The following is a 27,960-nucleotide window of genomic DNA, read 5'->3' as shown; positions in this document are numbered from 1 at the left end:
TTAGATACCTTGCAAAAAATGCATCGCGCATTTGAAACAGTCCTTTGAGCTTTGAGATTCAACAAACGGATATTCAAACAGTAGGAGGATCCCATGGAAGCCATCCTGAGCATGGCACCAGGTCACCGGCACGCCATGGTCCTCTAAGCGTTTCTTGTACAAAAGTCCGTCGTCCCTGAGAATGTCGTATTCGCAGGTCAAAAGGAAAGTCTCGGGCAGTTGCCGGATAAGCTCATCATCAGCTAGAAGTGGGGAGAACCTGGTCTCAAGTGCTGCCTTGCACACCTCATACAGTTCTTCTGAAAATGGAGCAAGCACTGGGGGCTCAGAGGCCTTGACCTTGAACTCAGCCGGAATGAGGTCGGCACTAATCCATTTGCTGTATTTCACCCTCATGGCCTCAGGAACATGGGCATTCTTCATCACTCCATTCAGATCTCTAACCTGCTTACCAAGAGCAATGAACCCAAATTTGATAGCTACTCTTTTGCATAAAAGAGCAGCAGAGTGATATTGCTGGTAGGAAGGCAAATTGAAATCCAGGGCCTGGAGGAACAGGTAGATCAGAATCTGTGCTCGGAGCCTTGGGAGATCCACTTGGGACACCAGTTCTTGGGCAACTGCTGCAGCATATGTGCCGCCAGAACTATCCCCACCTATAATAATACGATTGGGGTCAACTCCGTAATCTTCAGCGTGCTTCAGAAACTGTATGGCAGCCGTGAGACAGTCTCTTATCTGGGTTGGGTATGGATGCTCAGGAGCTAAACGAAACCTAAAGTACGTAATTACAAAAATGGTTCAAATTCATTATTTTTATACTTTTTTATGTGATTGAATAACCCCTAGCACAGTGGTCCTCAAACTTTATAGCACCAGGACCCCCTTTTGAGAATGTTGGGACCCACTGGAAGCGATGTCAGTATTTAACACTTCCATACACAAAATCAAATTAAGTAAATTAAAAGTTTACAATAAGTTTTAAAAATTATTTTAAAGAAGAACCCTCCTAACCCTCCCAAGCAGTTGTTCGTCTGTTTAAAAAGAATCCCCCCCAAACTTCCCAAAGGCTGCAATCCTATCCATAGTACCCTGAAGTAAGCCCCATTGACTATCACTGTTAGAAGTGTATACCCAGTAGCAGGGATGGCCAAGTCCAGAGTGGCTTGAGTTGAGTCATGAGTCTCTGCCCCCTGTGACTTGACTCAAAAACTAGTCATTAAGGGGGCACTTTCTTAGTCATCCAGAGCATTTTCGTGACTCAAAAAGACTTGAATCATGAGTCATTCCCATTAAAAAGCCAGCTGTGAAAAGAAGCAGAGCTGCTGCTGGGGTGTGTGTGTTGGAGTTCTCATTTAATACTCCCCTGATGTCCCCATCCCATCTCTAAACAACGCAGGAGGGGGTGCAACGGACTGCGAGAGAGTGGAGACAAAAGTGGCAAGAGGGACGAGGGTCACGCGTAACAGCCGGTAAGCTTACCAGGACGACTCAAACCTCAACTCAGAAGTAGTCCCATTGTAGCTAGAAAGGTTGCAAAGCACTAAGTTTTGCAGGGAGCCTCACTTCAGCTTGCAAAGCACTAGACGTCTCATGGGGCCTCACTGCAGGTGTGCAAGTGGCCCCCTCCCCTTCAGAGCAGGGTGGCAGGTAAGGCAGAACTGTATTGCTGTTTGTGGAAAAGAACCACAGCTGCCTCACCTGCTTACACCTGAGGAGGCTCTCCTTACACCAGAGGAGGCTCTCTTTACACCCACTTTCTCAGGTGTAAGGAGAGCCTCCATGGGTGTAAGCAGGTGGGGCAGCTGCAGTGTTCTTCCATGAACTATGATAGGCTGGTTCTGCTTCACTTGCTGCCCTGAACTGAATGTCCCTGTTTCAGAACCATTCTGGTCAGCTAGCAGTGAGGCTCCGTGTAACATGTACTGCTTTGCAAGCTGAGTTGAGGCTCCCTGCAAAACTTAGTGCTTTGCACCCCCTCTAGCTACGCTACTGGAGCCATGAGGTTCAAAAGCATGATTGCTATGAACCACCTCCTCCCCCACCCTGGGCTTCTCCAGCCAATCTAAGGCAAGAATCCCCTTGGGCTCCTCCTCCTGCCCTACATCAGTCAAAGAAAATATCAGACTGCCCATCCTTCATCCAATGATCATTGGTTCCTGTCAGAGACAGGCAAGAGAGCATGCTCTAACTTCCCCTCATGCAAAACCAAAACATTAACCCTTCACTGTATCCTGAATGGAACTTCCCTGCTGCAAGGTCTTTCATGTGCTGAAAAAACAGGCTCAAGTGCGCATGTGAGGGGAATCAGTGCTAAGTCAGGTGGCCTCAGACTCAAGTCAATGCCCCTACTCAAGTTCCCATTCCTGCCTAGTAGCCTGCTATAGATCTGTAACATTTCCAAAAATGCAGTCACATACCATGGTAGCATCAAGTTTAATATATTAAAATAAAATACACGTTGAAATGAATGGGGACCCACTTGAAATTGGCTTCTAGTGGACCCACCTAGTGGGTCCCAACCCTCAGTCTGAGAAACACTGCCCTGGCAAATACAATCAATGGAACTGTGAACATGAAGTTTACCGACGTCCTGGGATGAGGCCACAATGACAGATTTCTTTTAGACCTGCTCTGCTCCCAGAAAGCATAGTCCTGCAACAGTGACTTGGTTAACATGAGGCTGCCCCCTTCTGGTCACACACACACACGGACTCTGCACCAGGGAGTGAGCCTGCTGTTTGGGGGCAGGCAGTCCCAAACAACCCAGAATTTATAAGCAAACCCTACAGCCCATAGTAATGTACTCCTTTCTAACACCATGAGTACAAAGCCACGTACCTGACACACACAACCACAGAATCACTTTCTCGGACAATGGCATGGCAAACCCGTCCGTATCCTCCTGAAAAACAAGTTTTTCCAATGGAGATTAGTGGACAGGTTCAATGATCATCAATGAAGCAATAACATCTTTTCTGCGGATGCCATTAAGCCGGGGAGGCACTGGGAGTGGATATGATTCCATTATTTTGTTCCATTCTAATCAAGGGCAGCCCTATCCTAACTTGCACTGGAACAGGAAGCCCAGTGTGCCTGTGCTGTATCCAGTGCAGGTTGCAGGCAGCCAGAGGCTCACCCAAAGGCAAGGGGAAACTTTTCCCCTTACCCCAGGAAGAGCCACTGCCATTCCAATGGGGCTACTCAGATCTGCACCTCCTCAATTGGCGGCGCAAATCCAAGCAGTCCGGAACTGTTCCAGACTGCCCTGGAATGGAGCTAGGATCCAGCATAACTGCCAGGTCCTGACCCTGCCTCCTGCTCCCTGCCCGCCCGCCCGCCCACCCTCCCCAGGGAACACCCACCCCCTGCCCTGGAACACCTCCCTCCAACCCCCACTCCCCATGCCCCCTTCTTATCCCCATGCCAGCCAAGCTCAGACAGTACAAAACCACCCTCCCCGGGACCCATGTTGGTGCAAGGAGGCTGGCACAAGTCCCTTGTGCCAGTCAAAGCACAGTTGCGTCAGCGTGAAAGTGCTTGACGGCACTTTCGCGACAACATTTGGCTGGCACAAGGGACTTGCGCCAGCCCAAGTGAGGACTAGGATTGCGCCCTAAGATAAATAAAAGCGTGTCATGAAAGAAAAGGGAATTAGAAGGAAGGAGTGTAGTTCAGTAGCAGAGAACCTGCTGTGCATGCAGAAGGTTCAGGTTCTGAACTCAGTCACCTGCTGCACTGCATCTCCTGGTAGGGCAAGGTCTGAAGCCCCAGAGCAGGGGTGTCAAAGGCCTGCAGGCCAGACGCAGCCCCCTGAAGCTCTTTATCCAGCTCTCGGGCTCTCCCAGCACCACCATCATCTGCTCTCAGCTGCTGAGCTGTTCTAAGATGTCACTGCTGAAAGGGTGGCCCACGTGATAATTGGGCTCTCCCATATTTTGAAACATTATCAAGATTTGCGTATTTTCTCTTCTGCTCTTTGCAGCTAATGAGTCCCAAAGTGAGGGAAAAAAGTACTTATTTCTGGTCATCACTTCCTGCTTTCTGTCATCACTTCGGGCCCTCAGCGGGTATGCCTTTGGCATGCTGTATGAAATTAGATTGACACCCCCTGCCTTAGAGGACAACTGAGAAGCCCATGATGGATTCAGTCTGACTCATTTGAAGGCAGTGTCCTATGGTCCTAGAACTGAGATGGATCCCATTTCTGGAAGCCTGGTTCGTTGGCATAGGTAGAACCTCCCATGCTCCCATGGAGCAGGTTGCTTAACTGTTGGGGGGTTTCAGGGGAGGATCAGGGAAGGGTGAGGAATGGCTCAGGATGTTGGCCTTTTGGAAGCGGGAGGGGAACGATTTTCATCACAGCCAGGCACACCAAGGTCTTATCCTCTTTTGCCCACACCAACCTGCCCTGAGCCTACTTGTACTCACACCAGCTAAAGAGTTGGCATAGGTCCAAGGACCAAATGTGTCAAGGTTTTGAGAACTGCTATTGTGAAGGTCCGTGACATGTTTTTTTAAAGTCTCCCAACCAAAAAGTCCTCAAAAGTAAATCCTCAAAAAGTTCTCAAAAGAACTTACGAAAGCTCCCAAGTAGACCCATTCCACCATGAAGGTAGAGAAATCCCTTCCTTCGGACAGCAACTGGTGTTTTGGGCCAGTACACTCTCACGGGGACATCGTCAAAAACCAGATCCTTGATGAGCAGGTTTGAGTCCTGTGAAGCTGGAATTCCATCAAACACTAGCCGTGGCAATGTAAATTCCCCGCAGACACCAAGCTTCACCAAAAACGTCCCCTAATTTCAGAATAACATACAGAGAATAAAGCAGGACACATTTAATGTTGGATATTTTAAAACACTTTGCAAGTGAATTCTGCCTCCTTGAGATGAGGTGATAAATGCTTTTGGGGGGGGGATGTACTCCCACATAGTCAGGGTGCATCTTCTGCTCTCACCCATTTGACCTGACATTATAACAAGTGCCAACACTAGGCGTGCAAGGCATGCAGACAGAGTGGGGGGGGGAGGGTGACACCTCTAGTGACCAAAATTTTGGAGACCTTTTGGAAAATTTTATTTATGGATAATAGCATGGCATGGGGCAGCCCGCCTCAGTGTGGCAGAAGGACTGGCCTTTCCATTTTGTGCCATCCGCTGGGGGCTGGGCGGTCCCACACAGACCTGGGGAAGCTCCAGGTGGCCCATTGCAGCTCCTGCCCGGGAAGGGGGGCCACTGACTGCGGCGCAAGCTGGGGCAACAGGCTTCCCAAGGGACCTGTGGGTGGATGAACCAGGACCCGCCTCCAGGACCAGTGGCAAGAGCAGCTCTTGGAAGCAACTGCTTGTCGCACTGCCCAGCTGTTCTGTAGGCTGGTCTGAGATAACGCACAATTTAGGGCCAGCTCCAAGATCAGAAGGGGCAGGGCCAGCCGGGCAGACAGCTGGGCTCTTAAAGGGCTCAGCTGCTGTGGGGAGAAGTTGCTCCTCTTCTAGCAGCTGCAGCGGTAGGAAGGAAGCCATACAAGGTGAAAACCTTGTCCTTCCTCAGCCTGTCCACAACCTGAAAGGGGTCCTAGGGACCCTGGCCCTGGGAATCGGGAACTGGATCTGGGAGAACCCAGGACCAGGACTCTCTGGAGTAAATCCTGGCCAAGTGCTGGCCAGCAAGGGCAGGAGGCCTGTTCTCCGTCCAGTTGCCCCTTGAACAGCACAGATGAACTCCAGGCAGGCCAGATGGGCTCCCACTGCTGCCCTCCAGCAGACCAGGGAATTGGATCGGACCTTGGCCACATCTGGGACACAGCTTGAACTCTCCCCATGACCTGAGTTCAATCCCAGCATAAGCTGGGATCTCAAGTAGCTGGCTCCAGGTTGACTCAGCCTTCTATCCTTCCGAGGTCAGTACAATGAGTACCCAGCTTACTTGGGGAAAGGTAACATGACTGGGGAAGGCAATGGCAAATCACCCAGCTTATAGTCTGCCAGGAAAGTGTCATGGAAGCAGTGATACCTCAAGGGTCAGTAATGACTCGGTGCATGCATGGAGGACCTTTCTTTGTCCTTTTTCTTATGATATTGTAATTCATTCTGTTTGGTCTGGTATGGGAGGAGGTCCGTTATGGGTGGGGGAGTGAGCTCTTGCACCAGGTGACAAACCCTAGTGATGCTTCTGATAACACTTATTGTGCTCTTCTTATATTTAACAATGGGAGAGCAATTTTCACCCCAGGATGGTGTTGGAGTTGATGCAACTCCTTCTGCTGTCCAGAGGGGCAGGATGCTGTCCAGAAGGGGTCAAGCTATGGCCCAGTGAATCTGACCTTTCTGCCTGTTTTCTCTGTGATCCTTGTGGGGTGTGGCCCTAACCCTTTATCCTTCCCTTCTACTCTGAGCACTTCCTCTTGTCCTCTGACCACCAACCTGTTAAGATGCTGCACACCAGGGCTCTGATGCCCAGGCCATCTTGAGCACAAGGCATGCAGGGTGAGGCAGCTCCAGGGCCTTGCTATCTCTAAGTGTTAGCTGAACCTCTGATCCTAATCAGATGCTGTAAATATACACTCAATGGAACTGTAAGGAAATAACTTCTTTTTGCAACTTTAACAAGCCATTGCCTCTTTGTCTTTTTGTATTGATTAGCAGTCAGCCGGGTGAGGGAGGTTCCCTGGGGTGATACCCAAAGGGGGGGTCCGCTGCTTAAGCTATTCTGCTTCCCCCCAAAAGAGGAAACTATTTTTAATTTCCTCCAACAGATGGCATCTTTTCCAGGACTCTTTTCTCATCTGTCTTTTCCAGAGCTGTTGCTGTAGCCTGAGTGATCTTGGGTTAATCTCTCTCTCTCTCTCTCTCTCTCTCTCTCTCTCTCTCTCGCTCTCTCCATCTTATCAAAGTGGCTTACAATAATAAAATACAAAAAATATAATAGAAATCACAATCACTGAGCATACTGTTTTAAAATACAGCAGAGTAGAGGTCAGAGAGTGATCCAACTGACATTGCAGCCCAACTTAAACCTCAGCCTCCTACTGCCTCCAGAACTTTACAGAATGAATGTATCGAGTCCTCCCTGGAACCCCTCTGGAGTTGGCACAGTCCTTAGGGAGGGAATTCCATGTTAGATGCACCAGCACAAAAGAGGCCCTGCCTCCTGCACCTCTTTTTAGACTGTGAGCCCTTTGGGGACAGGGAACAATTTATTTTGCATTTCTGTATTTTTGTTTCACCTTTTCATACTGCCCTTTCTCCATGGAGAAGGGTTCCTACCCTCATTTTGTCCTCACACCAAACCTGTGACGTGGGTGAGGTCATTTTCCTAGGAAGTTCCTAATTTTCCTGGAAAAGTCTACTTAGATTGGAACTGTGACCAGGGTAAAGGCTCAGTCATTCATACCCTCCCTTTCATAGTCCTGATAGACCTTTGAGCCATCTAGCTCAGTATTGTCCAGTACTGGCTGTCAGCAGCTCTTATGGAATACAGGTTCAAGTTCTCCCCCAGACTGACCTGGACATCCTGCCAGGAATTGAGAACGGAGCCTTCCGTGTGCAAAGCACGGATCACTGTAAAAAACCACCCTCTGCCACCCACATTTGGTTTCCCACATGATGGCATTTCTCAGGGGTACCCAGATCAACCCCAACCATGATTTGGGAAGGAGAGAAGACAGTTGCAAGACTATTGCGTGTTCAAGCATGGGAAAGCTTACCAAACCAAATGAGCAATCACGCACTATATCTACAGCTAGTAGTGTTGCACGTTGTTTGAATCCTGGAGGCGTATCTGTCCTGGTGACAGCATAGTAAATGATCCGTGTAAACAGCACACACGGAACGAAGATGCAGATACACAAGGCCAGACTCAAGAAAACTTCAGCAAGTGTCATCCCGTTGGCTCAGCAGAACGCAAGTAGATGCGTCCCTCGTGACATCAGAGGCAAATGGAGTCTTGCCTCAGGAAGATCTCTCCAATAAGTAGAGAGGCAATCATAGAAAGACAAGCTCAGGAACCCACATTAACTTTCTTGCTTGGTGGCATTCCTCAGAAACTACTTGGTTGTTTTTTTAGCGATCACACTAGTCAGTGACTCAGACTGGAAGACAGTGAAGGGAATATTAATTTAGAAATTAATTTAGAAAGAAGCGAAAGATCTGAGGCCCGATTAAACATTAAACAGGCCATACATTAAACAGGCCAGTCAGTTTAATGTATGTACTGGGTGTTCTGTAATGTGAGGTCAGAAGACATGCCACCTGGATTCAAGCCTGGTGTAACACTACAAACTGCAGATAACAGTGTGATTTCGTGTTTGGCTCGGTTGTATGTTGCTGAAAGGAAATCAGCCTGTTATCTGCAAAGCTCCATCCTGCCTCATGTTCCCAGGGTTGCTTCCAACACAAGTTAACCTGTGCACTTGGGAACCAACTCCCTCCTGCACTGGGCTCCTGTGCAGTGCCCAGCAGCACACAGCTCCGTGGTTCAGAGGGGAAATGAAGAGGCGGGCGAAGGAGGGCCACTTCTGTGAATCGACAAGCCACGGAAAGGAGAGATGGTGAATCAGTTTGAACACCCTTGGGGTCTTTTCAGGCACTGCTCCCACGGGGGGCACCTGGAGGTTCAGAAGAGGTGAGTCACTGAACAGCGCCCAAACTTCCTCATGCCTCTTCTGATGCACAACCTTGTCTGTTCTCTGCACTGTCCGCAAACAAGGTGCTTGCACAAGCTCCCTGGGGACACAAAAGCCTTTCAGAACCCTTCCCTACAGTTTGCTGGCTGCTTGTTCACAGGGAAACTATCAGAACATAATCTTGGATTGATTTCATATTCAGATTACTGATACACCCATAACTAACAATTCTATTCTATTATTTATTTATTTTCCTTTTTCACACCACCCTTCTTCCATGGAAATCAGGGTGGTGTACATGGTTCCTTCCATCCTTTTGTCCTCTCAACAACCCTGTGAGACTGAGAGAGTGTGACTGACCCAAGATCTCCCAGGGAGCTTTTGTGGCTGAGCAGAGATTTGAACCTGAATCTTCCTGGTCTAATACAGTTTTACAACACGTGACCCATATTTGCAATATGCAGGTGTAATTTGTAAATATTGTACCGTGTACTGTATATGTTTCATTTTTTTTTTACTGTTAATAAGAATGATTTTAAAACGGAAATTGAAGTTTCAGCAGGGTGCATCTCAGGCCCAGTATTTGTAGGGGGTTCAGGTACAGTCGTTCAAGCCCAAAGACAAGAGATTGGTAAATTGTGAGCGAATAATAGTCGCAGATACAGACCAAAAGTGATGGTTGAAATATGGCCTATTCCAGAGAATCCACTACAGGAGAAATCTAGAAATAGAAATCTCCTTTCTATCCTAACTGTAACTGCTGCAAAGGTTCTTATATCATGTGCACATGAAATCCTGTCGCTCTTGTCTTCAAGTTGCTTCTTAAATGGTTACAAAATTGGGCACAAGACCTGCTGGGGCTTGCTTAGAGGTGAGCAGCTGATGTTTCACATTACCAGATAATTCACCACTCTCCAGCTCCATTGAGATTACCGTGGTCAAGGCACATGTGTTTCTTTGTCCTATGACAGACAGGTAAGGGATATGGCTGGCATCTCAGTGCTGCGGTGGTAACTTTTGGAGTGCAGAAACTCATTATGATGCACACACCCCAGAGTCACAAATTTAGTACAAGTCACACTCTACAATTCAATTTCCACAGAATTTGTAGCTTTAATGTGGCATGAACTATACACTGTCTCTCAGACAGTCCTTGCAAAACAGATGGTCTAGCTATGAGCATATATCCTTAGGCACATTTCTCAGTGTGCCTCCTGGAGAATCTGACAGCTTTTCAGCTCAGATCCTTTGAAAAAAAGTTTCCAAGCCAGCACTGTTGCCCCTGTTGATGATGTTATTGTTCCTGCTGTAGAATAGGTCCCAGAGCTCCACTCCCAGCTCATTTACACCTCTAGCTGACACCCAGAAGGAGTCAACTCAGCAAGGACATATGAGGAAAGCAGGCAGATGATAAGCGCCCACAGGGCTATTCTACAAAATGACCATAGGAGTGTGCCCTGTGATCAAAGATACATTTGATTTGGAATGTGTATGTAAAATTTTTTAACAAAATAACTCTCAAAGCAATGTGCACAACAATGGGATGAGAAGATGGGTTCAATGTTCAAAAGTAATTTGCAATCTAGGGTTTGTGGGGGCGGAGCCTAGAGGAATGGTGGACTGGTAATCTTGCTGAAGATCTGCATTGGCAAGGTGCATCTGCAGGCGACAACAAGATACCCTGGATGGAAAGGGTATACTTGGAGCTAAACTATAAAACTTCCTCCATGTACCTGTACTTTCCTTTGGAGCGGGCTTCTGAACAGTTTAGAGAGAGGGAGACAGAAAACATAGAGCTCAGCAAGCAGAAGGAAGGTAAATCTGCCCTCCTTCAAGCAGTTTGTTTTTGGGGGGCATGCGGTGGAGAATGGACTTAGGAAAGAAAGAGAAAGCCTGCAGATTTAAAAGATAAAGGTGAAAACAACAGCCAGAATAAGAAAAAATTAAAGATTAAAGAATTAACAACTGATAGAAATTCCAGATGAGATTACAGCAAAGGAAAGAATTTACTCATGAAATAGAAGATGTGCAGTAAAGTTTAATTGTTCAGTGATGATTCTAAATACTGGGAATAAGATGAAAAGGGACTTGTGTGTTTTTATGGATCATTGACAGTAATTAGTGAACAAACGAAAGACTAACCTTGCCGTTTGCTTACAATTTCTGTGTTGCCAATTTTTTTGTTGTCATTCTGGAAATATTTCTCAGTTACTTATCTGGAACATTTCTTTCTTTCTTTCTTTCTTTCTTTCTTTCTTTCTTTCTTTCTTTCTGTAAAGACATTCAAGACATTCAGGGAGGAGCATTGCTGACCTCTAGTGGTGACTTTGGGGAAATGCGTTGAGTTCCTTAAATTGGGATTAAGTCCATTTTAATTCGTGCTGGACTCTGCAATGTTTTGAAGGAGGCTCAGTACTCTTGAATAGCTGCAAAAAGGCAAATCCTCTCCAAAATCTCCAGTGCGAGAATCAAATTTGGAAAGTATCTAAGAATTATTGGAAAAGGTGGAGGATAGATGAGAAAAGACAATAGAGAGGAAATTTATATAAGGGTAGAAATTTAGGTCGCAATCCTGTCCTGCACTGGAGTAGGCCAGCACAGGATAGTGGCCATAAATGGCTCAGCCAGAGGCAAGGGAAAACTTTTCCCCTTACCCCTGAGTAAGAGCACCTGGCCCCTACGAGTCTCCTTGGACTTGCGCCACCTCAAGAGGCCTTCCTTGTTGGGGCGGAAAATGGGGTTGCTTCTCGCCCCTCTTAAGCAGCCATACAACTATAGGGCTCATGCTCCCCTCCGGTGTGGGGAAGAGCATAGGAGCCTGGCTGGCAGCCCTTTCCTGCCAAATCTGCACCACAGCTGCAGGCTGATCATTTCCCGCCAAAACAGCACCAAAGTTGTAGGTTGTTTTTTCCTGCCAAAACTGCAACACAGCTGTAGGCTGCTTCCCAGAAGCTGTGTGGAGGAGGCAGATCCACTCTCCCGATTCCTGCTGACAGTGGCGCTGAAAGACAAGCCTGTTTCCCGCCAAAACACCACACAGCGTGCAAGGTGCTGCTGAGACCCTGTGAGGGCACAGTCCTTCAGAAGCCAGCTGAGGCATGCTTTGATTCAATCAGGGGTGATTGTGGAAGACAGCAAGCCCCTCTAGAGAGGCATCTGAGACTCCGAGTCCATCCTCTCTGCCTCTACAATTGGGAGGCATTAACAGCCATGATTCAGACCAATGTCTCCTCCAGCTCAGCCACAGTCATGCAACCCTCCAGAGATCACTGGCCCAATGCGGTTTGATCCCTTCTAAGCCTGAGCAGGCCGTTGAGCTTTGTCCACCCCCCCAAAAGTACTAAGTCCCTCAGTGTCAGGGGGAGTTTTTCCCTCAGAAACTGCTACTGCAGTTCAAGGATTGTTAAGCTCATGCCTGGCACACCCCCCTCCTCAGCATCTCAGCTGAGGAGGGTTTTCAGCCTGTTCTGTCAGGTATGGAGGCCACACTCCTAAGAAGTCATGAGGCTGCCCACTGAGCCGTCCCTGACGAGGCACCACATCCTGCTGGGACCGTGTTGTCCTTCTTGTCTCAAGCAGAGGCAGACGGTTCAGGAGCTTCAGGCCTCCTGTCGCCCATGCCCTGTGCCTTGGCACGCTGAGGGTCAGGCAGGCTTAATAGAAATCCATGCCCAGCCTGTCTCACACCTCAAGCTTCACCTTTCTCCACAGCGTTTGCTGAGGGGTGCCTTGAGGGCTCCATTTTGTGAGCCCTCCGTTTTGTCCTGGTTCCCTCAGGGCTTCCAGGGACGCGACAACATGCCTGCTTTAGTGTATATGGGGCAAAATCCCTTTTCCCAGAGCACTGAAGGAAAGTGCTAGTTCGGCTGGAGATCGGCCTGAGAGGGGATCTGGGACACCCTGGGGCAGCCGTTCTCCCCCAGGCACCGGCTGCCTTGCCAGTGTCCCAGGAAGCACAAAGTTCAGTGCAAAGCTGGGTTTAAGGTCTTGTGAATCAGGCTGCGGCTGAAAAATTGGGGCAGCTCCTGGGGTCTCAGCAGGGGGTGAGAGGACAGGACTTTAAGTCCTATAGGTTCAAGCGCCAGTGTTCACCTCCCCCCATCTTCATTGGGTTCTGCTTTCTCTAACTGTGTGGGGACCAGCCAGGTCTACTCAGAAGTAAGTCCTATTTTGTTCAGTGGGGCTTTTGCTCAGGAAAGTGTGGTTAGGATTGCAGCCTAGGGCGCACAATCCTAACCAGGTCTACTCAGAAGTAAGTCCTATTTTGTTCAATGTGTCTTGCTCTTAGGAATGTGTGGTTAGGATTGCAGCCTGTTTTTTTTTTAATATTATGTTTTAATCTGTTTTTAACCTGTTGTAAGCCTCCAGTTTATTATTATTATTATTATTATTATTATTATTATTATTATTATTATTATTATTATTATTATTATTATTATTGGTCCTCGAAAGGTTTCTTCATTGCTCATTCCCGACACTATGATCTCCCATTTCTGAGTCGCCAAATCTGGCCAGTCCAACTTCTTGGATAACTTTCTCCAAGTCGCCTTCACTGGGAGACACGCAGTTACAAAATGTTCTATTGTCTCCTTTTTACTCTCTCCAGTCCTCACCATTTCCCTCTGACAGGCTACTCGCACACAAAGTTGTTCATTCTCAGCCAACCATGGTCGGGCTGACTGTACGCCATATATCTGATGATAAAACCACCATCGCACATCCCACAAATAAAAAGGTACCCTATTATCTTGAAACCATTCAATTGGGAAATTCGGTTCTTTCAAATAATTGGATAAAGTGAGCTTTGTTTTCTTTTTTTCTAGGTCAGGTTCAAAATAACATTTCTGCAAAATCTGACAATACAATCTTTTTTAAATCACTTTAACACTAGTCCCATCCTCTTTTGACATTTCTGAATCGATCTTCCAACGTTTCACATATGTATAAACATCACATAAATAGTCTGGTCCGGTGCATTTCATAACTTGTGTAATGGTATAAGAAAACCTTGTTTCCCACTAACAATCTCCCCAGGTTTTCCTTTTCCACCCTGTTGCAAAAGCTACCAACCAAAAATTTACCTCTCGTAATCTATTTTTTCCAAACTCTAATTGTGCCCATCTACCAAAATTGAATGACAAAAAGTTAGTGAAAAATAAAGGTCCTACAGCCGGAAGATCCAGACCGCCATCTTGAATGGGTCTAAAGGCTGTTGCTTTCGCTAAAGGAAACTGGGTCATGCCCCAGAGAAAACCAAAAATCAAAGTTTCCACTTCTTTGATCACCCATTGGAATGGGGGATAAACTGCAGCTATATTTGTCACTATTGGTAAAAGATAAGTCTTCACATATACGGCCTTTTGATACATGGTCAATTTCCAGTTCTTCCATAACTTAAGTCTTTCTGTAACTTTTTCAAACCAGTTTTTCCAATTAATATGTCATCCATTACGTTTTATTGAAAAATAAACTCCTAAAAGCTTAATGTGTTCAAATTTTTCTGGCTCTTTCTCTATTAACTTTGAGATAAGTACATCTTGCATTGGAATAAATATAATATTATCAGTTCTTGCACTAAATGAAATTAAAAAAACTTTTCTGAATATTTAATTGTGCTCCTGAACACTTTTCATACCTTTCAAACAACCCAATGAGTATTCTGATCTCTTCTTCATTCTTTACTAACACAGTAACATCATCTGCATGAGCTACAAGTTTTGCTATTGCCACACCATTTCTGCTCCTTTGCTCTTTTTCTTGATCCAACCTATTTCCTTGTGATGATTTACTAAAAAGCCCTAATGTATTTGCAATTGGTATTTGTATTCCAGAAATATTCTTATTCAAATAAACTTTTGCTAAAATAGGATCCAAAGCCAGAACATACAACAGTGGACTTAATGGACAACCTTGCCTTAATCCCGATAACAGAGGAAGCTTCCTTCCATCCCAACCATTCAGTTGAGGGATTACGGTCTCCCCTTTGTATAACAATCTAAGTATATCCACAAACCCAGATGGTACTCCCTTCCATAACAGCACTTCCCATAAATAATCATGATGAGCGTTGTCGAAAGTTTTAACCTGATCTAATTGCACTAAAGTCCCTCTCCATTTTCCTTTATTCACTAATTGAAAAATTTCTCTATATAAACACAATGAATCCGTCATGAATCTACCTGGTATTCCATTGGTTTGACACCCAATCACAATTTTCTCTGCCACTTTTGCTAAAAGCTCATTAAGAACTTTTGTTAGGATTCAATAATCAACACTAGTCAAAGTAATCGGCCTCCAATTCTGAGGGAGAGTCAGATCTCCCTGCTTTGGGAAGAATATTAACGTTCCCTCATAAAAGGACTTATTCAACTTCCGTTGTGTCAGGGAAAAATTAAGAACCTCTGTGAGGGGTCTCACCAGCCAATCGCTAAAAACTTTATAGAACTTCCAACTGAGTCCATCCGGACCTGGGGCAGATTTTCCTTTTCCACTCACTATTGCTCTCTTAACCTCACGTTCTGTGATCAGACAAAGAAGTGACTGTGAGTCTTCATTCGTCAGTCCTTTGTACAAACTGTCTAATTCTTGTTTCGATAGTTCTGACAGAAAATTTATGATATCGTTTTTTTTTATATGCTTCTATGCAAAAAGGTTCCTATAAAATGTTTCCATTATGTTAACCATTTCCTTAGGGCGGAATCTAACTGGATCATTTTCAGTCTCTCGCAATCCTTCACATTCCATTGTTGTCTTAGGGTTCCTGCTTTTAGCCCATTGATCTACATCTACTATCCCTCCCTTCGTCCTGAATTGCTTATAGTTCCTCCTTTTCATTCTCTGTTTACGTTGATAATCAGCAATCTTTTCTCTAGACCTTTCCAGAATTGCTTGATTAATGGGGAGGCCCTTATTAACATTTTGATGACACTCTAAAAATTGCGCAACTGCCTTGTGATAATCTGTAATTTCTTTTATAAAAAGTTTTTTCTCATATTTTTTACAATCTTTTGTACAATGTTTTAATCTTTCCTACCACTGAGGAGGATCATCAAGATATAAATCAAACACCAAAACCAATTCAGCTAAAACAGATTCAATCACTACTTTATATTCATATCTGTTAAGATTGTTTGGCCATAATCTCCAAAGAGGTTTCCCTCTTGGACAGTGCTTTTTTTGTGTAAAAAAAAAAAAAAAAAGTGCAGGAACTCACAACTTTTTAATCTTTTATTTATTTATTTACAGGACTCTTCAGGGAGGAGGGTTCAGAACACCTGCCCTGGCTGGTAACTGCTGCTGTAGCTCCTGGAGTGAGCCCCCTGCTGGAGGCTGTGGGTTAAGTCCTACCTGGGACTTAAAAAAAAATGCAAAAAAAAGCCTGCCTGGGACTGAACTTTGAGGAGTTTTGCAGCCTCAACTGGTCCCCTTTTTGGCAACTGGCAACCAACCTTTATATTTTGCAGCCATGGAGCACCTCCCCACCTAAAAGAAGAAGAAGGAAAAAAATTATTCCTTATGGGGATTTGAACCCACAACCTCTGGCTCCACAGACCAGCACTTTAGCAATTGAGCCCTAGGAGCTCTTAGACTCAAAGTGTTTGGAACTAATACTTGAGGTGCTGGTGGCTGGGTTCAAGACCTTATATATTAGTTCTGAGCACTTTGACTACAGGAGTTCCTATAGCCCAATGGAGAGGGTGCTGGGCTGTCGAGCACAAGGTCAGAGGTTTGAATCCTGCCTTAGCCAGCAGTGCAAAAAGCACTTTTGACTACAGGAGTTCCTATAGCCCAATGGAGAGAGTGCTGGGCTGTGGAGCATAGGGTCGGAGGTTCAAATCCTGCCCTAGCCAGCAGTGAAAAAACGGGGGTGGAGCTAGTGGGGGGGAAAAAGGTGCTGGAACGCCTTTCCTGTGTGTTCTATTACCAAAAAAGCCCTGCTCTTGGATATATTTGCCCTGTAATGCATTCGAAAGCAAGCATACCATGATCGAACCAAGGTGTAATTAATATGCAACATTTTTCAATTTTCAGTGCTTTTGAAGCCCATAAGCGATCTATTCGGCTAGTAAACTTAGTATGATCATATGTAAATCTAACTCCATGTTTATCTGAAAATTTACTTAAGAAAACCTTTCTGCACATAACTGGAAAGAAATCTAATTCATTTATAACATTTAAAGCCTTATCTTCTAATTGTCTATTGACCAAAAAACCTTGTAACATTTTCTCTTCAGGTGACAGCATTTTTGAATATTGTCTCTGGGAGCCTGGTTTCAGATAACTGGTTCTATCAGAAACTCTAGATCTATTATTAAAGTCACCTAGAATAATTAAATTTCTACTGGTGACACAGGCGTCTTTTAACTGGGTCCATAACTTTTTCGTTGCTGTCACTGTGAGTGGAGCATATAACCCACATAAACAAAAACTTTTATTTTCCCATTTACCATTAACTAAGAGTTCTTTTAATGTAAAGTCAACAACCAACAGTCTCCCCGGTAGCACTTCCCAAACCAAATCTATATTCATGTTATCTTTCTGTTTGAAAAGAACTCCCACTCCATCATCACGATCTTCGCCATACATCCAAAAGGATGGGCCTGAAGTCCATGCCTTCTGGGCCTGGCTCTGATCCTTTTTATCACAAAAATGAGTTTCCAGAAGAACATAAATATCTTGATTTAAACTTGGAAGTTTTGAGAAAGTCTCATTTCTTCTTTCTTGACTTTTTAATCCTCTAGTGTTCCAAGTTATTATTTTAAATAAACCCATAATTATATAATACTAAATTTTAATTAAATTATAAAATTAAAATTAAATTTTCTCAATAACCTTAATATAAGTTTAAGAACTTATTAACTTATAATTAACTAATATAAACTTATGTTGACGTATATTAAACTATAACCTTATTTAAAATAACCTGGTTAATCTAAAAGGAACATTACTTTGCTTATTCTTCTAGGTGCTCATCTGCAGTTTCCATTTCCAATTCTGATGATCTACTTCTAAATTCTATATCATTTATTTTTTCCAGGTGTTTTGTTTGTTTATCAACAGGATAAACACTAGGAGTTGATTCAAGATGGCTTCTGGCTAACAGCTCCTTTGTTGGAGTGCTCCTAAAACAACATCTGTGTGCCAGTTTTTGGTCCACTTTCTCAGCATACCTAATTTTCTTTTATTGACAAGGATCCCTGTTGTGGCTCAGCTATTTTTTACTTGATTTTATAATCGACAAGCTGTGGATTGCTTTGGATTGGATTCTGACTGCTGGGGAATTCAACAGATAAAGAATCACGGGGAGGAAAAAGAAACGCCAAAGAGTTTCCCCGGGTCGGGGCTCTCCAACGAAAGCTGCCAAGCAACTTTGCTTAGAGGATTTATCAGGCTGGACTGAGACAGCAATTGAGACTTGCATCCCTGCTTCTACAAACAAATTCTCTGTATTGGAATCATCACCTTCTGCTGTTGGAAAGGAAAATGGGGAGTGCTGTGAGAATGCCTCTGAACCTGTTTATGAAAGATCTCTGCAAGCTGGGAGACACAACACAGCTTCTACACCCTCCTCTCCAACAAAGGAAAATACAATTCTTAACGACTGCCTCCTGGAAGATAACACTGACGTGGACAAACTTCAGTACTCAAAGGAGGGTAAGGAGGGTATGTTTCCACCTAACAGTCCCTTGTTGCCTCTTATGGCGGAGCAGTGTGTGATATCAGGGAGGACCGCCTTGATTTTCTTTCAAGAAATAAAATGTATAGCCTCCCGTGTTAGCACCCTCCAGGAGTCAGTTAACTCCCTCTGAGAATTGTTTTGTAAACATTTTGTTGACCCCCAGCCACCACAACAGCAGACACATGGGAGGCATAAAAGCTTCACTCCTAAACCTGAGAGGCATAAAAGGCAAAAAAGCTTAACTCCCAAGTCTAAGAGTGGGGGAAGAGAAAGGGAGAACATGGAGAAGATAGAGAATCCAACTGTATCTCGGCATCTTCTAGTGAAACAGGTGACCCTTGAACTCAAAAAGAATGTGTATAATGTTGGTAAATGGCTAAATAAATTTAAAATTGTGGATTCGCTGGCTAGATTACTTAGATCGGAACCCAGATGTATTGATTTAAAATATTACCAGAGATTGGCTGCCCCTCCAGATAGAACAAAATTGAGGCTGGAATTTGCAAGCCCGACCATCCCCCTGATGCTTTTCAGAATGCAGGGTTTTCTGAACTCCTATGAAATAAGAGCAATGAGAGTTTTTACAGATATGAGCCGGCCACCAATGCTGCCTTCTAAATGCTTATCTGCAGCTCCTCCAGCTGTTATCATTCCAAGGTCAAGGTTTGAGAGGCTTGGCATGGAGCCTACGACTGCTGCTGCTAATGACCCACTGGAGAGCTATGCAGTTAACTCTCAAAATACTTTGAAAAATCTGCCCTGGACTTGTGCTGCTAATGATTCACAGAGGAGCAGTGCTAAAAATCCACAAGATATTTTGGAAAACCCTCTGAATACAGCCATAAATAAATTGGAAGAGATGACAGCCTCCCTCGAGGAATCCTTGGCAAGGCTAATGCCTAGAACACCTAGGGTACTTCCCACAGTGGCAGTAGAGGCTATGGTCCATTCAAGTCAGGTTTGCCATGTAGAGGACATGGATACAGCTCCCCCCTGAGAGAGAATTGGCAGAGCTGGATGACTCTCAGGACTTGGTACTTCTACTGGCCTCTACACAAGAAGGTGGAGGAGAAACAGTTGAACTAACATCCCCTCCTGCTGAACTCTTTGGGGAGCCAATAAACACTGCTGGTAAGGCACCCAACATAGAACAACCAACAGCTTATTTACAATCATCTGGCGTTAGCGCTGCTCTCCAGAAATCCAGCGTGGTCAATGGAAGTAATATGAGACTGGAAACTATATGCACCCAAGACAATACTGGGGAAGAAGACCTAGATTTTAGAGAACTTTTGTTCCAACTGGAGGCTGAGGAGGGATCTCTTTCCTCAGAGGTTTTGGAGGCCTTTAAAAATTTGTCTGCTGGAGAGCAAGCCAAAGTTATTGATAATTTGGATTAGAGTCCAACTTAAAGACTCTATGGATGGACAGATGACCATGACCTCAACTGCTATTGGAACAAGGACTGCTCAGTCGAACTCTAATGCTCCCCACCGACCATCTGCTGTTCAACCGTCTAAAACACAGAAGCTTATTTCTTTGGGGCGTGGAGAGGGACATTCAAGCTCTCCCATCAGATTGACTTACATCTGCAACACCTGATCTCACATCAAGGACAGATTTGACACTTCTTTCTTGGAATATTGCGGGATGGCGTAGCAAGGTTAATGATGAGACTTTCCAGAGATATTTATGTGATTTTCACGTAATCCTTTTGTAGGAAACCTGGTCTCAAATTCCTTTACACCTTCAAGGTTTTAATTCCTACAACATTCCAGCTTATAGAATAAGCTCCAAGGGGCGTTTGCAAGCGGGGATGACAATTTTTGTCTCTTCCCAGCTAAATTCAGAACTGGTGGTCACCAAGACAACTAGCAAATTATGTCATGCAGTCAAGCTTATTCTTAACAATCTCCAGTTAATAATTGTAAATGTTTATCTTCCTCCTGGCTTGAACAACCAATTATTATCCCAGAATTGGAGCACCTTCTCTAAAATTGTCAAGGAGTTAGACATGGAATTTCCTTCATGCCATTGTCTTATCGGAGGTGATTTCAACGCCAGGGTTGGAAATTCAGAGCCGTTGCTCAGTACTGCCGCAAACTTAGATCCTGATTCATCTCTCCTTGATTTATTTTCTTTGGAAAGATTTTCCAAAGATAATAAAACGAATGCAGCTGGCCTCTATTTGGCCAGATTCTGTGTCAATTTTAATACAATATGGTTAAATGGCCTTGTAGATTTCCCCAATTTAGGTGAATTCACTTATGCTTCAGCCATTGGTTCCAGTGTTATAGATTATTTCTTGGTTTCACTTCACCTCAAGATCAATGTTATTGATTTTTTGGTTGATGATCTAGGAATGAGTGACCATTTTCCTTTAATACTCAAGCTAGATTTAGGTTCTTTCCAGTACTCCACCCCTGATGTAGAGCTTGAAAATGAACATGAAATTAGGCCTAAAATCATGTGGAATACTACAATTAATCAGAAAATGAGCGAACTGCTCTACACGGAGCCGTACAAGAGCTATAGAATCCAACTTTTAAATGAGTCAGATCCGATAGAACTAATTAAGATATATGAGTTATTAATCTCTAGGGTTTCATCCACTTTAGTCTCCTACACTAGTATACCCTCTGCTAAAGGTGGTATAGGGGAGGGATCCCAAACAATATCCCCTTGGTTTGATAGGGATTGTATGGATCTCAAAAATCAGATTAGATCCATTTACCAGCAATACCGCTATTCAGGGGCTATTCAAATTCCCGATACATATTTTATTTTAAAGAAGCAGCTGAAACAACTGATCCAAGAAAAGCAACATAATTATGCTTCCCGCTTGTGGTATAAACTACTAGCCGCCATAGAACATAAAAATTCTAAGCAATTTTGGGGTATAATCACCAATTCTGCTCAGAAAACTGCACCTCGCTCTCAGATGGTCATCTCCCCACAAGAGTGGTGCCGCTTTTTCTCTACCCTATATTGCCAAGAGGGTGAAAGTGGCTTAGCATCTTTTACTTTAAATCCTTCAGCAACCACCCCATGGCCTCCTGTATCCACTGAAGAAATTATAGAGCTAGTCTCTCAAAGTAAACAAGGGAAAGCTCCTGGGCCAGATTTGGTATTATCAGAGATCCTGAAAGTGGACCCCGAATGGTGGGCCCCTATTCTATCCTCATTATTCACAGTGGTGGACCAAACAGGTATAATACCAGCTGAATGGACAAATTCAGTCCATCAATTCTCCATATGTGCTATTATAGTGCCTATTTATAAAAAAGGCAACCATCGTGATCCCTCCAATTTTAGACCTATAAGCCTTTTATCAGTGGGGGGAAAACTTTATGCAAAACATCTTTTAAACAAGCTGCTATCCTGGATGGAAGACCTGGGCCTTCCAGGATGGGATCAGATAGGATTTCGAAAAGGATCTTCACCAATTGATCACTGTGCTGTTTTAGCTCATCTGATTGACAAGTACACAAGGCTAAAAAATCAAAAATTATATGTTGCTTTTCTGGATCTTAAAGGAGCCTTTGACTCCGTTAATAGATCACTGCTATGGGACAAACTAGTTAAACTCAATATAGACCCTAGACTTCTAACTCTTATTCAGAAACTTTGTACAGGCACCACCTGCCAAATTAAATTTACATCTTCGGGGAAATTGACCCCCAAAATTCAGGTTGAAAGGGGAGTGAAACAGGGGTGCATTTTAGCACCCACTCTTTTTAATCTTTTTCTGCACGATTTTACCCCCTTTTTGCTTCAGATAGATGGACATTTTTGAACTAGGTTCAATGCATATTCCAGCATTGCTTTATGCAGATGATGCAGTGCTAGTATCCTGTACACCTATTGGACTTAAGCGACTTTTAAATAGAACTTCTGACTATCTGAAATGTAACAAACTTGAACTGAACTCTCAGAAAACCAAAGTTATGGTCTTTTCAAAATCATGGTGCCCAGGTACTTGGTCTATTGGAGGGGAGAAACTGGAACAGGTCAAAAGCTTTAAATACCTTGGAATTCACTTCCATTACAATCTTTGCTGGGGTACTCATCAAAAATTGGTTACCAACTTGGCCCGTGTCACTTTGCAGAGCACCAATCGATTCTTTTTTAGTCAGGGCAATCGTTATATACCAGCTGCTCTCAAGGTATTTAATGCCAAGGTATCGGCACAGCTCCTGTACGGGTGCCCTATCTGGATTAGCTCTATAAATCACACCCTTGAGAGTATCCAAGCAAAATTTTTGAGGGCTATCCTGGGTTTACCTAAATCTGTACCATACTCTGCATTATGTTTGGAGACTGGACAATCGCTCTTAGTATCAAGAGCATGGCTTTTAACCATACGCTATTGGCTCCAATTACATTATAACGTGAAACCAGGCAGTCTCCTATCCAGAATGCTATCTGAGTCTGGTTCTTCTAAATGGTATAGCCAAATTAAATCAAAAATCGAATCAATTGGTTTTTCACTGGATTTTTTAAGTTTCTATCCATTCCCTGAAGTTTATCAAAGGGTAAAGCAAAGAATGCTAGACATTGAGGCACAAAACCTCTTTGAACTTGCTTCTAGAATTTGCTCCCCTCTTAATTTCTCTATTCCACTAAAGTATGGGCAAATGGCTCCTTATCTGAGTATTCTGATCAATCCCTCTGAACGTCGTGCAATCTCTTTGGCAAGATTCAATGTGTTTCCATCCAAGGTCACAGAAGGCAGATATAGGCAAATACCATATAAAGAACGCCTCTGCCCTTGTAATTTGGGAAATGTTGAATCAATCTTACACATTCTTTTTTATTGTCCTCGGCACACTAGATCCCGCCACACTTACATGACTCCAATTCTCAGCAAAATGAATGGGCTTTCGGATGAGGCAAAACTGAAGTGTCTCCTAAATGACTGCTCACCAGATGTGCTAGAGGGAATTTCTAAATTTTTACTTTTGGTGATTTCCAAGCCTTTTTTAATGTAATTTGTCAAAAATGTTGATATTTTATGTTGAACTGTAAATGTTTTATTAGTAATTTAGTATCTTAACTCCGTTTTTGATAAACGGGACTAGGACTAATTATGTTTGCATTTATGTTTTCTCTATCTATGCCTAATAAAGGTTCATTCATTCATTCATTCATTCATTCATTCATTCAATAACCTGGTTAATCTAAAAGGAACATTACTTTGCTTATTCCTCCAGGTGCTCATCTGCAGTTTCCATTTCCAATTCTGATGATCTACTTCTAAATTCTATATCATTTATTTTTTCCAGGTGTTTTGTTTGTTTATCAACAGGTTGTATGGAAACTCATTCAATTTGTTCTTTTTCTCGGATAAATTCCAAGGTGTAGCCTTACTCTGTATTTCCACTTGAAAATCAGGTGGTTCTGGAGGGTCTGAATTTTTTTCTTTCAGGGGAATCAGTTAAATCAAGAACCCCTACAGTTGTCTGTTCTACGGACAAAAATTGCCTTCTAGTCACTATGAGGTTCCTTCCTTCTCTGTCCATGTGTTTACAATTAGTCTCTTTTGTGTCTTTTGTAACTTGGTTTCTCTGTTTCATACTTTCCTCCTCTTCATTCTCCACTTCACCAGCTGTTTTATCCATATTATTCATCAGCGAGCTCATTTTTCTTTCTATTGTTCTCATGTCCTTCTCAATATTTATAATAATATCCCATAGTTTACCTTGCTCTTCTTCTTCAGTAGTTTTATCATACCTCAAACGATACCTGTCCAATTCTAAGTATTTTTCCGTTCTTTCCTCCTGCAAACGCTCAATTTCTTTCATGGTGTGAGATTCTTTTTGTATCAGATACTTTTCTCGTCTCTTTTCCTTCCTGGTTTTCTTTTGTTTGCAACACTGCTTTTTCGGGAGTGACTGGTCTCCTCCTTCCTTTTGAAGCGGACTGTCATTCACCTCAGATAGTACATTTCTGTGCTCTTGGTCACTGCTCTCCTTTTCATCTTCACATTGCAATGTTTGGAATTTATTGTGGCCTCCCAGCGCTTCTGGTGCTGTAGTGAATTGTACTTGGCCTACTCTGAAAGATCTTTTTACTTTTTTCCTTCGTTGAACATCCTTCCATTCAGCCATTCCTTCTTCAGACCTATAAGAATGCTGAACGCCTGCCCCGTCTGTTAAATCTTGTCCCTTTGTCCTTCTCTGCTTCCTGGGATGTCTCTCCTTCTCATTGTACCCCTCAAATTCCCTTGAGCTTTCTGAGGTTTCTTGCCTTCCCTCTTCTCCTTTCTCAGCTTGGTGTTTCTTTTCGTCTCTCTCTTTCTGTTCTTGCATGTTGTAGTATGCGTCGGGGCACTTATAATGAATGAATGAATGAATGAATGAATGAATGAAATTTATTATATAACCAATTGGTCATTACAATATAAAAGCATAAAAGCACATATAAAACAAACGATAACAATTCAACCCTCCACACACATACAATGAAACTGAAGAATTGCAATCCAACATAGGCTAAAAACGTAGAATATTAAAGTGGTTCCAAAATGGAACAGGCTTCAATAATTTTCAAGATCTTACCGGCTAATAAGAAAAGGAAGAAACTTTAAGATTTAGACAACAGAAAATTAGCACGGATCTTCTTTGCCACAAGGGCAAAGCTAGCCACTTTATAAGTGATCTCAGGGTTTGAGTCAGCAAGGAACCAACAAATCAGGGCTGAGATGGATCTTCCTTGGAACAAAGAGATAATATTAGCTAGGTATTTGGATCTAGGGAGGTCATATAGAGGACATTTTAATAAATAATGAGAAACATCCTCTATATCACCTGAATTACAAATACAAGTCCTGAGGTGATAGGAAGTATTTTTATATCTTCCTTCAAGGACAGAAGACTGCATACATTGAAAGCGCAGAGCAGTAAAAGCTCTATGCAATGCTGGCACTGTTAGATAGGATAGATAATTTTCTGTAACAAAGGATAGCTTATACAATGGAAGCCAAAATGAAAAAGATGAAATAGAGATGTCACACAGGTCACGTCTCATGTGGTAGAGATGGATCTTATGTTTTACCAAGGCCTTCACATTTTTGGACAAATAAGAAGGCAAAGAATCTGTGACAATATCATATTTAACCAAGATCTGTTTTACCAAAATAGCCCAGGACAACTGAGCAGGGTTAGAAATTTGTTCTTTAAAACAGATCTTGGAAAGGCAGGAATCATCCATTGCTGCTAATTTGTACCAGTACAGGGCCAATGCAGTATGACAATGGGCTTCTATGGAGATTAAACCTACCTCCGCTCTAAGAAGAGGGGATAAAATTTGCCTAGGGACATATAACAATGAACATATAAATGCATTTTGGGCAGATTCTAAAATAGAGGTTTTAGAATAACCCCAAATTTCTGCACCAAAGATCTTTTGGAGGATTATTTTCTTAGCGAAAACCTCTATCGCGGGAGTCACCAGATTGCCTCCTTTAGATCTCATAAAGTGTAGTAGGGATTGAGATGTGTGAACAGCTTTAAGCTTGGCCATATTTAAATGGGAAGACCAAGCGAGTTGGGCATTAAAAATAACCCCTAAGTATTTAAATGCTCTAAGTTGTTCAATATGATTATCATCAATTCTCCATATGTGCTTCTTTTTTTGTTTTCCAAAAAGCACCACTTTGGTCTTGTTATAATTTATGGACAATTTTTCCTGAACACAAAAGGAGCTCAATCTGGACATCAACCTATGTAGCCCAATAGAAGTAATGGAAAATAAGGCAATATCATCAGCGTACAAAAGAATTGAAAGTCTAGTATCCCCAATCAGTGGGGGGAAAAACTCCGGACCTTGAAGAACATGTACAATGTCATTTATATAAAAATTAAAAAGGAAGGGAGCCAATGAGCAACCTTGACGAACTCCCTTATCAGTGGGAATTTTCTCAGAGAGCATACCTGATGTTCCAAGTCTGACTCTTAAATTGGTATTCATGTGAATCTTCTGTACTAAAAAAAGAAGTCTTCTATCAATATTTGTTGCAGACAACTTCTGCCAAAGATGTGTTCTATTTATGGAATCAAAAGCCGCAGTAAGATCAACAAAAACAGCGTATAATCTTTTATGACCAATCTGAGTATATTTGTGAATCAGGTGGTGGGTTACAAAGCTGTGATCCAACATAGACTTACCCTTTTGGAAGCAGGCCTGCTCTCCAGCAATAGCACAGGTCTGCAACCAAAAAGCTGTTTTCATAATTTTATCTGATTCTTATGTTTTTTGTTGCGCTGAATTCGAAAATGACCACCATTTTTTCCTGGGACGTCAGGTTTTTTCACAATCGTAATGTGCCTTGGTCAAACAGGTAGCTGGAAATCACTAAATTTCAAACTCATCATACTTGGGGGAAAAAAAACTGAACATGGAAAAACAAATTTATTTTCACTGCCAGTGCTCCCAAAAACATGAAAATACATATTTATTGGTCCTGATGGTGATCACTGCATTGTTGAGTGTGCTTGCTAGGGCATGCCCAGACATGTTCTTTCCTCCACAATCTTGTATTTCATTTTAGTCGTCATCCTGCTATTGTCTGTGTGGTTCAAAATTAGTGCAATGCCTCCAAGAAAGTATGTAAATTCACCTGACAGTTTTTGTTTCATATGTGGAGAGTTCATCGTGAAAAAGCAGCAGTTGAATATTACGGATTTTGTTAAGAAAGTTTATTTCGTTTATTTTAAATTAAAACTTGGTGACCAAGATAAAGTCTGGGCTCCTCATAAAGTATGAAAGCGGTGCATCGAAGATCTTCGTAATTGGTCAAAAGGCAAGATAAAAGCTTTTCGATTTGGAATTCCTATGATGTGGCGTGAGCCAAAGAATCATAGTGATGATTGTTATTTCTGTTCCTGTGATGTGAAGGGGTACAATTCAAAGTGGAAGTGCACCATCACGTATCCCAATCTTCCTTCTGCTATTCGTGCTATTCCCCATGGTCCAGACATCCCTGTGCCTGACCCTCCTACAAACCTGGATGAAGTCAATTGTCCTGACGAGAATGGAACTGTACCTCACCCTGAAGATGGATCAAGTTCTTCAGATGTTGAAGTTGACGAACCAAAACTTTTCTCGCAAGAGGAACTCAATGATTTGGTGAGAGACCTAGATCTACCTAAGCAATCTGCTGAATTACTTGGTTCTAGACTTAAAAGCAAAAATTTGTTGATGGAAGGTACATCTTTTGCATGGTACAGACATCGGGAAAAAGACTTTCTGTCTCACTTTTTTCATGAGGGCAATTTGGTGTTTTGCTCTGATTTAGAGGGGTTGATGGCTCAGTTCCACATTCAGTATGATTCTTCTGAATGGAGGCTTTTCATTGACTCTTCCAAAAGAAGCTTAAAAGCAGTTTTACTTCACAATGGTGGCTGTTATGCGTCCATTCCTGTTGCTCATTCGGTGTACTTGAAGGAGACTTATGAGAACTTGGAGTTGGTACTCAAGAAAGTGGGTTATCAAAACCAAAACTGGTTGGTATGTGGGGATTTAAAAGTATTGTGTATGCTGCTGGGACAACAGGCTGAGTACACCAAATACCCTTGTTTTCTATGTTTATGGGACAGTAGAGACCGACAAAATCACTGGAAGCAAAAAAAATTGGCCACCAAGAAGTCTAGTTG

The 27,960-nt window shown here is 43.1% G+C and overlaps 1 protein-coding gene across 1 annotated transcript; it reads right to left on the bottom strand.

Moving 5' to 3' along the window:
• Positions 1–24,615, bottom strand: LOC136660330 (arylacetamide deacetylase-like 4). The gene is made up of 4 exons (XM_066637459.1): positions 23,761–24,615; positions 4,582–4,798; positions 2,842–2,905; positions 1–775 (listed from the first exon to the last, which is right to left on the bottom strand). The coding sequence occupies exons 1-4, from the start codon at positions 24,613–24,615 to the stop codon at positions 1–3; spliced, it is 1,911 nt and encodes a 636-aa protein (XP_066493556.1).
• Positions 24,616–27,960: the final 3,345 nt, after the last annotated feature.

Source organism: Tiliqua scincoides, chromosome 9 (assembly GCF_035046505.1).
Source record: "Tiliqua scincoides isolate rTilSci1 chromosome 9, rTilSci1.hap2, whole genome shotgun sequence".
Classification (NCBI taxonomy): Eukaryota; Metazoa; Chordata; class Lepidosauria; order Squamata; family Scincidae; genus Tiliqua; species Tiliqua scincoides.
Note: the sequence above shows the minus strand (reverse complement) of the source record. Positions and strands in the feature narration are given on the sequence as shown.